Source organism: Centrocercus urophasianus, unplaced genomic scaffold (assembly GCF_019232065.1).
Source record: "Centrocercus urophasianus isolate 14NV4802_14NV808 unplaced genomic scaffold, USGS_Curo_1.0 seq_57, whole genome shotgun sequence".
NCBI lineage: Eukaryota > Metazoa > Chordata > Aves > Galliformes > Phasianidae > Centrocercus > Centrocercus urophasianus.
Window position 1 is genome coordinate 283823 of NW_024885166.1, and position 13885 is coordinate 297707.

Sequence of the window (13885 nt, forward strand, 5' to 3'; positions counted from 1 at the left end):
GGGCTGCTTTCAAATGCATCCAGCAGCCCTGTGAACTTATTTCCATAATGTGTGCATAAATATATTTGAACAAAAGGCCAACCAAGCACGCAGCCAGGAATGCTCATGTTTCACGTGCAAGTGTCAGGGTGAGTGCTGCAAGTCAAGTAGCTTTGCTTGTGGCTTCTGAGTCTGCCAGATCTGGCAAGACAAACCCTGCTGTCCTCCCTCTTTAAGCTACAGACTGCTGCAGAGGGCAGGGATGGAGTGGAGATGGAAGAGGAACTTTGCAGGCAGGAGCTGCCCAGCAGGCTGTACCTCCTCATGGCTGGGGGACATCTGTGGCCCTGCTGCCTCCGCTCCTCTGGGCTGGAGGGGAAAAAGGGCTCTGTGCCAGCAAAGTTCCCAGCAAGAGGATTAATGCTGCCTTTAAAAAATATATTGGGAAATTGACAGAAATCACTGCTAAGGAACAATGAACGCTGCCATACATTTAATATTGCTAGCTGAGTTGTGCTGCTCTCAGTGCTGTGTTTCCTGGCGCATTACTCCATCCCTCTCCAAACAGCAGCACCCAACCGCAGCCTCCAATGCAGCCTGGGGTTGGCAGCAAGACTTGGAGCTTTGCCTTTTCCCCAGCACTCCCTGTGAGTCCCACCAGCACTGGGCTGCAGTGCTTACATGGAGCATCGCTGCACTTCCAGCATTTTCTGCACTGATCCTTCAGGGTGGCCATCACACCACTTCCACTTACAGCATCTCAGGAGGATGGAGGGGTAAGGGGAGAAACGACAAAAGGAACAGAGCAATCTCAGTTTTAAGCTCCTTGTTTTCTTTCATTAGATGCCCCCAGAGCGCATCCGACCCTTCCTACCACAACTGCTGCTCACACAACAGAACCCATTCCTGGTCCAAGGGAGGACAGTGATACCACAAATCCAACAGCAACCAGCAGGGCTGGGGGGGACAGGACTTGGCCCACTGTTCATGATGGCTTTTTTCCTCCTAAGAACCATTGGCAAGAACTTCAAAAGACCCTTAAATGAGTCGGGGTTGGCTTGTTTCCCATTGCCAGAAAGCACCCAGTACTTTTCTGTACATCGGTTCATTCCTAAGCATTTTGCTCCGTTTGCTGGTGAACACCAAACCTGAGGATAAAGCAAAACAATGCTCTTTTCCAGGGTGGCAAAGAGGAAGAGAGGAGCCTTAGCAGTGCTCCTGCTGGTGGGCTGCAGGCACTTCATTTTCACATTAATCATTTGCTCATCTCCAACAACGAGAGCGATGAGCAAACCTCAGCCCAAGGAACTCACTGCGTGAAGAACAGACAGCCAAGTCCCACCCTGAGCATCCAGAGGAGGAAAAGCAACTATTCTCCTGTCATTCCTGCCACTAGAAGCACACAGCTCCTCAGTTTTTGGGGTAGGTGACATTTTCAGAAGGAAGGGAGTGGGCACTTCCCACCAGCGTGCTGCTCCTTCAGCCTCCTAAAATATCAGCAATCCTCTTTCATGCCCACCTGCATTGCTCTGACATGATGACCACTGCACAGCCTGGAAAGCAGAACATGCACATGCTGTTATCTATCTCCTCACATATGATTCGTATCTCCTAACAGACTCCTGACTGCAGCTGTCCATCACTGTCACCACTTTCTTTCTCCCTTCAATTCCAACCTGTTCCATTAAAGCAGCAACTACAGAACGTGTGTGCAAGGACTGTTCTTCCAACGGCCCAACCTAAGGGTCACCCTTTCTTCTTCAGCCAGTGGAACAAGAACTTTAAGCAGGCTGCCAGGAATCCGTATTTCATTCCTCAGCTCCTGATGCAGGAACATGCTTTGCTCTCCCTTCCTCCTGAACCAAAGCATTTCTCCTTTTCTTTCTCAGATGGGGCCCTGGGCACAGAGTTGAGCTTAGCAGTGTGAGTGTTTTCCTGCCCTGTAGGAGCACGTGGCCTCAGACCCTCGGATGCCTTTAACCACAACTGCTGACGGAGACCATTAGGGCCATTTGCTCTATTTCAGACTCCAGCACCTTCAAAGCCTCGAGCAACCAACACATTTGTGATTTCTCAATGGCAACTTAGACACGAATGACCGAGTTTCCAACCGAGGGGATCACACACAGAACAAAGAGCTCAGAACTGTTATTTTAATGGATTTTCAATTACGTTGCCGGGTCAGTAATCCTTTTTCTCCCGGTGTCACTCAGAGACTTCAAAACCTGTGCAGCTGTGGAGGAACAGGCAGTGTTTGTTTTACCTGGGAGGACATCACACAGCACTGCTCCTTCTGAGCAAACCCATTTATCTGCTGCTGACAGCACGCATCCAGCAGTGGTGCTGCGCTCTGCCCTGGATGTTACAGGAATGCATCACAACCTCCAGCCATCCTTTGACCAACACCCTGACCCATTTCATTTGCCTTTACTTCCTTTCCAGAGGCTTGCTGATCCATCAGGCTGTGTCTGTGACATGCTGGACTGCTCTGATGCAATAAAACCAGAACTGCTTTTGGTATGGAACTGAAACGTGCAAGGTGAGAGAAACCAAACCTCAAAGCCTGCTATATTTTCAGTACAAGTCTGTTTGTGACAGGATGCCATGCTTTGAATCAGGATTTGAACCCATGCTGAACTGCAGTGATTCCATACAAGCCTGTGTGGGGTTGGAGCCCAATGACCTGCAAGGTCCCTTCCAACCAAAGCCACTCGATGGCTCTGTGCTGCTGTAGCACAACCTGAAAGACAACCAATCACTCATCATATACCCTTCCTAACATCAGACACCCAAAGATGGTTGGCTGCACGGATCACTTTTCTATCAGTAACAGGAAAGCAGAGCAGGCTGAGGAGATGCTGATCTCCAAGGAGCCCGAGGCTCACAGCAGCACTGGGAATGGACCCAACCTCCTGTGTGGAACTACGAAGCTTCCCCAAGTTCCTGTGTGCTGTCAGCCACCTGAGCAGCAGAAGCCATTCCCAGAAGCTCCATGTCAGCTCATCACCCCTGGCATCCACCTGCTCAGGGCGGCCTCACGTTGGAAGGAAGCAGTGACATTTACTTCTGGAATCTGTCTGCGTTTGCAGCATTGGAGGCTGACTGGGAGATGAAGAATTGCAGCAGAATGCTGCAGTCCTGCAGTGAGCACCGGAGGTGGCACATCTCCCCAACCTTTGGCTATGGGATGAATGGGGCTTTAAAACCCCTTCCTAAAGGGGTGTGCAGTCAAGCTATTTTAACTTCACATTTTGGCTGTGAAGATTATTTCTTATTCTCATAACAAGCGACCAGAGATGCAAAAAAGCTTCAGTGCATCTTTTGTGCTCCAGCTATGACACACAGCTTGAAAAAACCACGTCCCTCACCTTCTTCAGTGTGAAACCGAAGCTAAAACTGTACCCATTTATCAGTTATGTATCCAGCAGGATTACTGAAGCACTCATGGGAAGAAAGTCTGGACAGATTAGGTGCTTGAGGCAGAGATAGCACGCATTGCTGCCTTCTGGCAGCCTGTAATGGTGAAGATTGACAAGAAGCACGATGACTAACGCGCTCTGAATGAAAGCAGAGCTGCCCGCTGCATTCCTTTCAAGAGCTCCATGTGGAAGAGGAGAATATCAAGTCCCAGTATTTATTTACACAGTAACTGCACGCTCTCTGCCTTTGCCATCTGGGTGCAGCGGAAAGCAGACAGCACAAGACAGAATCTGGCTCTGAAAGCCAAGCAAAACACGTCCCGGTGGTGACAGAGAACAAAGACATTGCTTGGTATTTTCCTCTCCAAAGGGGAACAGGCAACAGGAAAGCATCACTGCTCACATCCTCCAAACCCTGGGGGAGGAGCAGGCCCTTTGGATTTCACAGCAACACAACGGCACCTTCCCACCATCACAAAATAGGGCTAAATCCCAGGATCACAATGAAATGCAAGCTGCACAGCTCACCCACACCAACAAACACCACTACGTACAGCCTGCGCTTATCAGAACACCAAGGCATTTGTGTAGTGCTCACAAAAGGATCTGTTCTGCACCATCCACATGCACCCCATGCAGCCTGCTCCTTTACTGCTGTTTGAAACCCACCCCTTTCAAAGGGAAGCAATCTGCTTTCCACTGCTGAGGAAAAGCAATGGTCACTCTGGCAGCTGTGCCATCCTGTAACACATCCGCTACTGTAATGGTGGCTGGAAAAGATCAAGCCTCACGATTAGAAGTGAGTGCACTCGACGTAACGGCAATTCCCTCCTACAGAAGAAACTTTCTGAGGGTAATAAAACTCCTTCCAGTTCTTCCTCTCTGCTCCCCCAGGATGCGCACTTTTCCCAGCTGCCAAAGCGGTGCAGGACAGGAGAGCTTCCCAGAGATCTCCATGACAACAGAGAGTTTCCCAAGGCCTGCAGCCATCCCAAATGTTGCCATACCTGGGAAGCGAGCCGCCTCATGGCCTCCTCCTGGCGCCGGCGCATCTCGGGGGTCCCCGGGCAGCTCCCACTGGCGATGGAGGAGTGAGCAGAAGGCGGCTGGGTTAAGGGCAGCTCTCTGTTTGCATCCACGTCTGTCTCAAAGAAAGAGGTTTGGAACTGCTGAGGGATGAGCACAGCCAACAGCCGTCACGCTGGTACTTCCCAGCAGTCTGTTCCTGGCAGTGGCACCTTCCACCAATGCTCTGCGCTCTGGGCAGTGGGGGAAGGTGACACCTCCAGGCAGCACGGAGCTCCTGGGGAGCTTTCTTTTGGGAGCTGGATGGGAAGAGCTAAGATAAAGCTTTAAGCTCATTGTCCTCATCTTCTCCAGTGTAACTTCATTGATTTAAATCACAATGAGTGAATAGAACACTCATGGAAGTATGCTCTACCTTTGAGTTTGGGCTATCTCAGAGCTCTCCATGCTCTGCACTTTGGCTAACAGGTCTTCCTTTGTTAGGAACCATCACTCACTCATTTAGTTCTGGGTTTTCCTTGAATGGAGACAGAAAATTGCTCTGAATGATGTGCCAGTTTTATAGCATAAATCAACATCGTGCTAGAGCCAGTGCTTCTTCTGAAGGCCACCAGTGCCATCAGAGGGAGAGAAGCAAGAGCAGCACCACGTTCTGGACAAGTCTTGCAAGTAAATAATGAATTACATTGGGATCACCTCTGCCATATGTGATCTGCTTCTTATTGCATTTCAGCCATTTCTCTTGCATTTTAGAAAAGCAGAAAGCTTTAAAAGCAGAACAGTTCACTCACCTGGCCTTTGTGGTTAACATCCCCAAACTACTAACCTTCACACTCATAGGCACTCAGAGTATTACTGAATGACACTAAGACATGCAGAACTTGGTGATGCCTAAATACTGATTTATCAGTTACAGGAATGCTTTAAAAGCAGCAATCTGAAGCACAGACTGCACTGGCAGAGGACTGGCCTGGATACATTGCTGCAATGCATCCTTGAGCTCAACCTGAAATCACAATGGAAACAATGACCCACTTAATGGCAAACAACGAAGGAGGACAGCTGTGCCTATGGAAGCAAAGACGCACAATGTCAATTTTGAGCATGCAACACTACCTTCACCTGCACTGCTTTTCTGAGCCAGGAATTAATGGTATGAGGCTGCATTTATTCCAGTTTGCTAATGCTGATAACACAAGTGCTGCAGTACAGTCAGGGCAGCCAGTTAGCGTTTTATTGCTCAACACAGACATTACAGAGCTTCTTCTTTCAGCTTCTTTCAGCCTGTGACATCACTAGAGCAGCTCTTATCTTCTAGAGCTACACTCAGGGCTTTTGTGGAGGCTTCAGAAAATAAAACTGAGTGATTCTAAAGTCCTCACCTCAGTGACTGACACCGAGGAATCACTCAGCTTTAACCTCATGGCACACCTGAGTGTGAACTCAAGGGCTGCACTGGGTGAGTGAGGATCTCTGCCCTTTGTGCATGAATGGTGCATGAGGGGTGCTGTTCAGTGCAGTAATCTTTTAAATCCCACAATCCTTCCCAGAAGACTGGGGAGGCTCTGCTCTGCAGAGTTACAGCTAAAATATAGAAACCAGGCCTGCCTTTCACCCTGCATTGCTGGGTTAGTGCTGACAAGTGGCACTCCTCAACACGGCACCGAGCGGTGACATCTCAGATATCTCTCCATGGCTCAGAGCACTGGATTCCAGTAAACAGATTTAACCACAGTGTCTCTGAGATACACTGACCTAGATCCTTGAAGATGTCCTTAGGTACAGAACCTGGTATTTTCAGTCCTGTCTTACTTACTAGGATCAGAGTGGTTGGAATATGCTGCCATCTCCACCTGCAAACTGGATGGGATTGGGAGGCAGAGCAGTCCTGGCTGTCAAACCCACATGGGGTTCTACAGCATCACACACTGAGTCTGTATGGGAAATTAGGAGGGCAACAAAATGACAGAATGGCTTAGGTTGGAGGGAACCCCAAAGATCACTGGGTTCCAAACCCTGTCACAGCAGGGCCACCAACCTCCAGTGCTGGGACTGGAGCAGGCTGCCCATGGCCTCATCCAGCCTGGTCCTGAAGAAAATCCTCAGAGAGGATTTGTAATCATAGAGGACCTGCAAGAAGCATTGGAGTCTTTCTGATGGGAGAAAATCTGTGATCCTTCTAAGGCAGGGAATAAAGAGACAGCTATAATGACCCTTCACAGAGTACATTTGCATCACAAATAGCACAAAGATTCCTGGCAGCTGCTTCCTTTGCTCTGCAACAAAGACTAAACTGAAGGAGAACGGTATCTTTTTCCCTAAGAACACTGCAGAAGTAAAAAGACAAGGGTTAGGGTTAGGGTTAAGGTTGGGTTAGGTTAGAAGGTTAGGTTAGTATTAGTTAGGTTAGGATTTGGTTAGGGTTAGGGTTAGGGTGAGGATTAGGGTTTGGTTAGGGTTAGGGTTAGGTTAGGATTAGGCTAGGGTTAGGGTTAGGGTTAGGGTTTAGTTAGGGTTAGGGTTAGGTTAGGGTTAGGATTTAGTTAAGGTTAGGATTAGGCTAGGGTTAGGGTTAGGGTTAGGTTAGGATTAGGGTAAATTGTTAGGATTAGGGTTAGGTTAGGTTAGGGCTATGTTAGGGTTAGGGACTCCTTAGGGTTAGGGTAGGGTTAGGTTAGGGTTAGGGCTAGGTGGGGCAGTTTAGGTTACGCTGGGTTAGACTAGGTTAGGCTCTGGATAGGTGATGGTCAGCTTAGTTTCGGGTCAGGGTTTGGTTAGGCTGCAGGCTTTGAAGAGCTGCACAGTGCCACACTTACGTTTGGGTGAGGCGTGCGGGCTGTCGGATGCGATCTGCCTCATGCGAGTGCCGTGGCAGCTGAGTGCAACCAGCCTGGAGATGATGGCAGTCTTCCCAAAGCCGATGTTCCCCACGATCACCACACCGCGGTTCACGCTGGCGTTGGAGCTCTGCAGCTGTGCATCGATCTCGTGGAACACCCAGTCCCGGCCCACGAAGACGGATTCGGTGGTGATGCTGGGGACCTCGAAGAGCAGCGGCTTCAGGGAGATGTCTGGAGGTCGGTAGGGTGCAAAGCGCACTGCAAACAAACGCCGGGACAGAACTGTGTGTTAATGCCAACTGCGCGTAACTACTGGCCTGATTGCTGTTTGCTGGGCATCTTTTCGTTGCAAGAGGGAAAAAGAATTGAAGCTAGTGCAGACATTCCTTGCAGCTGCTTCATTTGCTCTGCAACAAAGGCTAAAATGAAGGAGAATGGGGTCCTTTCCACTAAAAATATCATAGAAGTGAGTGGACAAAGGAGAAGAGAAGGCCCCAGGGAGACCTTGTTGTGGCCTTCCAGTACTTGAATGGAGAGTATAAACAGGAGGGGGAATGGCTGTTTGTGGGGGTGGGTAGTGATAGGACAAGGGGGAATGGTTTTAAAGTGAGAGAGGGGAGGTTTAGGTTGGATATTAGGAGGAAGTTTTTGACCCAGAGGGTGGTGAGGCACTGGAACAGGTTGCCCAAGGAGGCTGTGGATGCCCCATCCCTGCAGGCATCCAAGGCCAGGCTGGATGTGGCTCTGGGCAGCCTGGGCTGCTGGTTGGTGACCTGCACACAGCAGGGGGTTGGAGCCAGATGAGCATTGAGGACTTTTTCAACCCAGGTCATTCCATGATTCCATGACTCGGGCTCCAGCCCCTAGCAGTCCCGGCAGAAAGCACCCAAGAATACCCCTTGTTTGTCCAAGAACTCAGTAAGCAAAGCCCACCCTGCCAGACATGAAGTTTATGAGCACAGCCCAGCCCAGCGTGCAGGGACAGGTAAGGCTGTGTGTACCACAGGAAGCACTCCTGACCTGCCACACACACTGCAGCACCAGCAGCCAGAAATGCAGAAGCTGGCTGGGCTCATTTCCCCACTTCTGCATGCAAGCTCATCTTTTGAAAAGCTCCTCAGAGCCTAGCAGGAGGAGGGAGGAGAAATTCAAGTGCATCCCTTTGGCAATCAAGGGAAAATCAGAAGCGTTTGTGGGTTAATTAATTCCTCTGAAGGTAATGAAAGAGAGCTACAAATGGCTTCATTGCATCCGGAATCTTTTCATCTCTGTTTAAAAGAGGCACGAAGCACCAAAAAAGCAGCCTGCTATGTTTTGTTTTTATCTAATGACTTGGCCATAGCTGGAGTTTGTTTCCAAATTAACACCGTCATTTGTTTTTATGGGCTGCCAGAGTCAGGGCAGCTGGGGACATTCCTCAGCTCTGCATCCCAGAACAGCCCATGGTGGGGGGTTGGAACCAGCTGATCATTAAGGTCCCTTCCAACTCAACCCTTCTATGATTCCACGTTGTCCCCTCCTTGCAACGCTAAGGATTCCAAAGACATTGGATCTCTGGGCAGGCACAGGGACTGCTGCATGGCTTCTGCTGCTGCCATGCTCAGCTCTCGGCTCTGCATTCGTTCCACCTTTGGATTATTATCAAGTGAATAACTAAAACTAAACCAGACTGGAAACCTTTGCAGGAACATTTCGGGGTGGAGGGAGAAGGTATCTGCCGTTCTTTCCACTCAGTGCAAGCTATCTAGGGAACGCAGGCCTAAAAAAAGCAGGAACTCCACACCAACCCGGTGCCAACCTGGGAACAGAAGGATCAACTCATACGGCTCGTTCTGCCTGGAAGGTCTGTAACTGGGAGATGATACACATATACCCAAAAAAGAAACGGATGGAAGCACTTTGTGCTGGCAGAGACAGCTGCTGCTCCTTCACACTCTATTGCTGAGATGATTTCTTAAGGGGAAACTTTCGGGAAGTGGCCACGCAGACAGCAGGTGACTGCTTTGGTTTTAAAACACGGAGCTCAGACTGGGGGTTGGTAAGCTGCAGCTCTGTGCCTATGGGATGGGTGAGTGGGGATGTATGGCAGTGCTTTCCTGAAAGCAGCATGGAGCCCATGCAGGTGTGAGCCAGATGGTCACCAGGTACCAAATGGCCTCAGGAGCTAATGAAAAGATGTCCCTAATTAAGCTGTGGGACACAGTTTACGTGGGGGGCAAACAGACTTAAATCCCCATTTCTTTCCAAAAGGGAGGACGGATGCATTGCCAACTGCTGCATCCCATAAAGACAAAGGCTGTCCTAAACTTGGACATGAATAGGCACAGCCCTGAAGAAGGCTCAACACGGCCCCAGCGGAGATGTGCTCACTTGTCTGCCAAGTCTTGCAGCCCTGTCAGCCCCCTGGGTCACAGCAGAGCAAGCCAGCAAACTCCATGCAGAGCTCCAAGTGATGTAAGGCTCTGCTGAGCCACAGCTGCAGCCTCCACCAGCTCCATTCTGCAGAACAACAAATCCTTGCTCTCAGAAGCTGAGCTGATAGCTAAGGACTGAACAAAATGCAATGAAGCACCAGGTCACAAGAGAAGGGGAAGCAGGGAGAAGGGAGGCAGCATTGCAGCTTCAACACTTGGGGCAGAAATCAATGGAAAGAACTCTGAAAAAGAGGCTGAAGAGGCTCAGAAATGTAGGGTGAGGACGTGTGCACACCTTCTGGATGAACTGTTTTAGTCCTTGAACTGACTTCAGCCCTTGCAAAACACACAGCCAGTAAAACACTGACAAATGCTTGGTTTGTATTCATTTCCAATGAGGCATTATGTAGAACTTAGGCTGGAAACACCCAGAACTTCTGATAATATCATAACTTAAACCCATATCCTTATGGGTATCAGCGTGGGACAGCATCAAATCTGGCAGCATCACATTTTCATGGCAGTGTAACAGCATCAATGAAATACTGTGCAAGCTTTGGTAGAGTCTGAGAAATATTCTCAACCCCAAGCTGAAGCACTGCCACTGTCTGCCACATCTCTCCTGGCTCTAATTTTTTTTTTTTTGCAGCTGAAAACATCAGTTAAATCCAAGTGAAGTGGTTGTACTACATGCACAACTGAACAAAACCCACTGGGCTGCCAACAAGCAGGAATCACAGCTCACCCTGCACCACACAGGGCGTCCTCTGCTGCTTCATTTAAGTTTGTGTCACCTTACTTTGCTGAAAGAACCTTCAATGCCTGTCCAGAAACCACCTGCCTTCTCAGACTGCTGACAACCAGCGCCCACAGCTCATTATTTGTTTGGTATTTTGCTCCAGAAGCATTTGAGCTCCTGATGGAAATGCATCTTGCTGTCCAAAGGAAGCCCGTGTGGGGCTGAGATGCACAATGTGGGTATTGCCAACATCTTGAGATAAAGCCCGGGCAAGAAGCACTTTAATATTTATTGCAGTGAAATGTGGTTCTGAATAACACAATATCTATCAGCATCTAATGTGCTCTTTGGTAAATAGGAGCCCATAAATTAGACAAATGTTGAATTTATTTCCTTTCCTTGCTTCAGACTGCAGCTTCTTTCAAGTGTCATCTTAAGTGCCTCCATTCATCACCATGAAACCTGTGCTTATTTTTCACAGACTGCATGTCTGAAGACACTGGACTGTGCTGTAATAGACCCAAAAGGCTGCAGCATGGAATAAGCATCAGAGGGAAAAACTAAAAATTACAGAAAAGAGTTTAAGGGAAACAACTGCCATACGGTCTGTATTGGCCAACAGTCCTGGTCCATTGCAGCACCGAGTCTGGGCAGCCCCACTTGATGGGCTGATGGTTGGACTGGATGATCTTGGTGATCTTTTCCAATGATTCTATGAGCCTCCATGCCCATGAGCCTCCCCAACCCAATGAGGTTCTCCCACTGCACCAGCCCTGCCATTCTGGGAGGAAAAGAAGTCCTGATGGCAGCAGCTGGGTGCTCTAACACTGCACCATTTGGGTGCCACCAGGATATATCCCAAGCACCACCTTGTACTTTGGATTGGAAGGAGCCCAGGGCAGTGTGGGCACTACTGGATAGCATCAACCCCCAGCAGGGGTTGGAACTGGGGGATCTTCAAGGTCTCTTTCAACCCAACCACTCTGTGGTTCCATTCCAGGTTACAGAAATCCATAAAGGCTCCAAATGGCTCTGGCTCAAAATAGCAACACCAAAAAGAGCCTGCACCATCCTATTAAAAACCTGCCACAGTACAGACATTGTACTGCTCTTAGCCTTGGGGATTACATTGCAAAGTTGCTCTTCTGGTTCAAATAAATGACTTAGCAGCACAAAAAAATAGCCAAGATGCCAAGATCCCCATTTAATTTCTCTGCACTGGGATTCATAAAGGCTGGGACCCAAATAAGTGGGCTGTGATGCATTTGCTGCACCCACAGCCCACTGGGTCCAAACCCCAACATGATGCCAAGAATGGAGGCAGTGAAGCTGAACTCAAGTTTAGCATTTCCAGTTGGAACAAAGAGCTGGAGATTGCAGCAGTGCAGATGAACCCAACCTCACAGAAATATCTGGGCTCCTTCATATTTTGGGGGAAAAAAGCCAATCCCAAATAACGTATATTCATTGACATGAAAATATTTCCAAATACTGCTGGCTTGATTTTTTCACACCATCTTCTCTCCCCTCCTCTTTTTAAAAATAGCATCTTCTCTTCAACCGCAATCAGAAACAAGTTCCAAAAACCCAAACACTGCTGCTATTCCCATGCAACATGAACAAAAAGGGAAAACACACAAAGGAAGAGAAGAAAGAGAACACGCCGTGCTACGTTTCTCAAAAGCGCGTCTGGAAAACAACTCGATTCTGTTCCTACAATAAACTTCCATGTTTTGGATGCAATCACTGCAAATTACGAAGGCTTGGCAAGCTGCTCTCCTCGAACATATGGAAATTCTGTCTGTCAAAGCTTGCTTTCTGCTGCTCATCCATTTCTGTAACAGCCTCACCAGCCAAGATGATTTCATGACAGACTGCGATCCAGCACAACACAAACGCTCTTTGCCCCACAAGTGGGGGCTCGTGCTTTGTGCAGATCCCAGAGCTGCTTTCTCAGAGCAGCAATGGAAATTTTTTCCTCCTCACCCTCAGCAGCAGATGCCAAAGAAACCCCTGTGTGTCGCCCTCTGAGCCCCTTGTGCTGTTTGCTCACTTGGTGATGGGAAGGAAGCACAAAATGGGGGATGTGCTGCGGATGCAGGGCCACCACTGCTCCCACAGCTACTGGAAGCTCAAACCAAGAGTAACGGGATGGAAGGCCCACGGACACAGCGTTGCAGCAGTGCCAAATCTATCTGGAATCAAACAGAAGGTGGAACTGCCAGCCCTGGTGCTTCTTCTCACTGCTGATGACCTTGTGTGGGGCTTGCCAGGAAGAAGCAGATGAGCCTCCCCCCTCAAAAGGCCTTTGAGCAGCAAGAGGACACCTGAAGGCCACCACCGTGAGCAGCCCTGCTGCAGGGAGGGACCCCAAAGGGACCGAGGGGAGAACTCCCAACCCTCTGAATGAACCCAGCGCTCAGAAACAGGGGGATGTTGAGGAGCAAGCGGGGAGAGGAGCTCGGGGACCAACTGCAGGAGCATCCACACAGACCAGGAGCGCATCCCCCACCCAGCACAGCGACGCACAGACGCACGTGGCTCCTCATCCTACCTCGCAGGTCCTGCTGTGCGCGGGCTCCAGCCACGCTCTGCCGGGGCATGCGGAGGGAGGTGCGCAGGGGGGTGTGCCTCTGCTCATCCAGGTACGCCAGGTCCTCCAGGTGGGCCGAGCTGGTGGCTGCCAGAGAGAGGAGAGCCCATCTTAGCTCCCGTTTCCTTTTGCCAACAAAGCATGCAGGTATATCAATATATCAATACCACGAGTCAGCGCAGCTGGGATGAGGCAAGGCTGATTTCCCATAGCTTGGAATGAAGAAGTGTTTTGGTAATGGTTTCTCGTGCCCTGGTGGTGTTTGCTCTGGGTTGCTCCCTTGTCAACGTTCACAAACAACGAAGACAAATGGAGACACTTATATCTGATATCCCCCAATACAGAACTCACTCAACCTGCACGCACACGGTCTTTGATGGTCAGCATCTCCTGCTGCGTTACAGACAACTCAATAATGCACTGCATGTCTGGATATCAGGAAAAACTGATCTGAAAGAGCGGTGATACATTGGAGGAGGGTGCCCAGAAAGGTGGTGGGGTCACTGTCCCTGGAGGTGTGGGGATGTGGCACTGAGGGATGTGGTTGGTGGGCATGGTGGGGGTGCGTTGGGGTTGGGTTTGGTGATATGAGAGGGATTTTCCAGTCCTCATGATGGTGTGATTTTATGCTGAACTCCACAATCCTTCAACTCTGTAAGAGCTGCTTAGTTTGGATTTGGTCCCCTCCAACTCAACCATTCTGTGGTTCCACTCTGTCCCCTCTGTTACACTCAGGATCCCAAAGACATTGGGAACTCTGGGGATGCACAGGGACTGCTGTGTGGCAAAAAACCTAAACCTTTGAGTGACCAGTAAAAATACACAACTAAAAGCAAAAAATGTCATCTGAACTAAAGAACATAACTTTAATGTTC

General features: G+C 49.4%; 1 protein-coding gene across 1 annotated transcript in view; it reads right to left on the reverse strand.

Moving 5' to 3' along the window:
* Positions 1-13885, reverse strand: part of TANC2 (tetratricopeptide repeat, ankyrin repeat and coiled-coil containing 2) — a 158242-nt gene that overhangs the window by 47929 nt on the left and 96428 nt on the right. Inside the window, exons 10-12 of the mRNA XM_042836059.1 lie at positions 12972-13097; positions 7241-7522; positions 4406-4539 (exon numbers count right to left, since the gene is read on the reverse strand). Coding sequence (XP_042691993.1) covers positions 4406-4539; positions 7241-7522; positions 12972-13097 — 542 coding nt within the window. The remainder of the gene's footprint in view (positions 1-4405; positions 4540-7240; positions 7523-12971; positions 13098-13885) is intronic.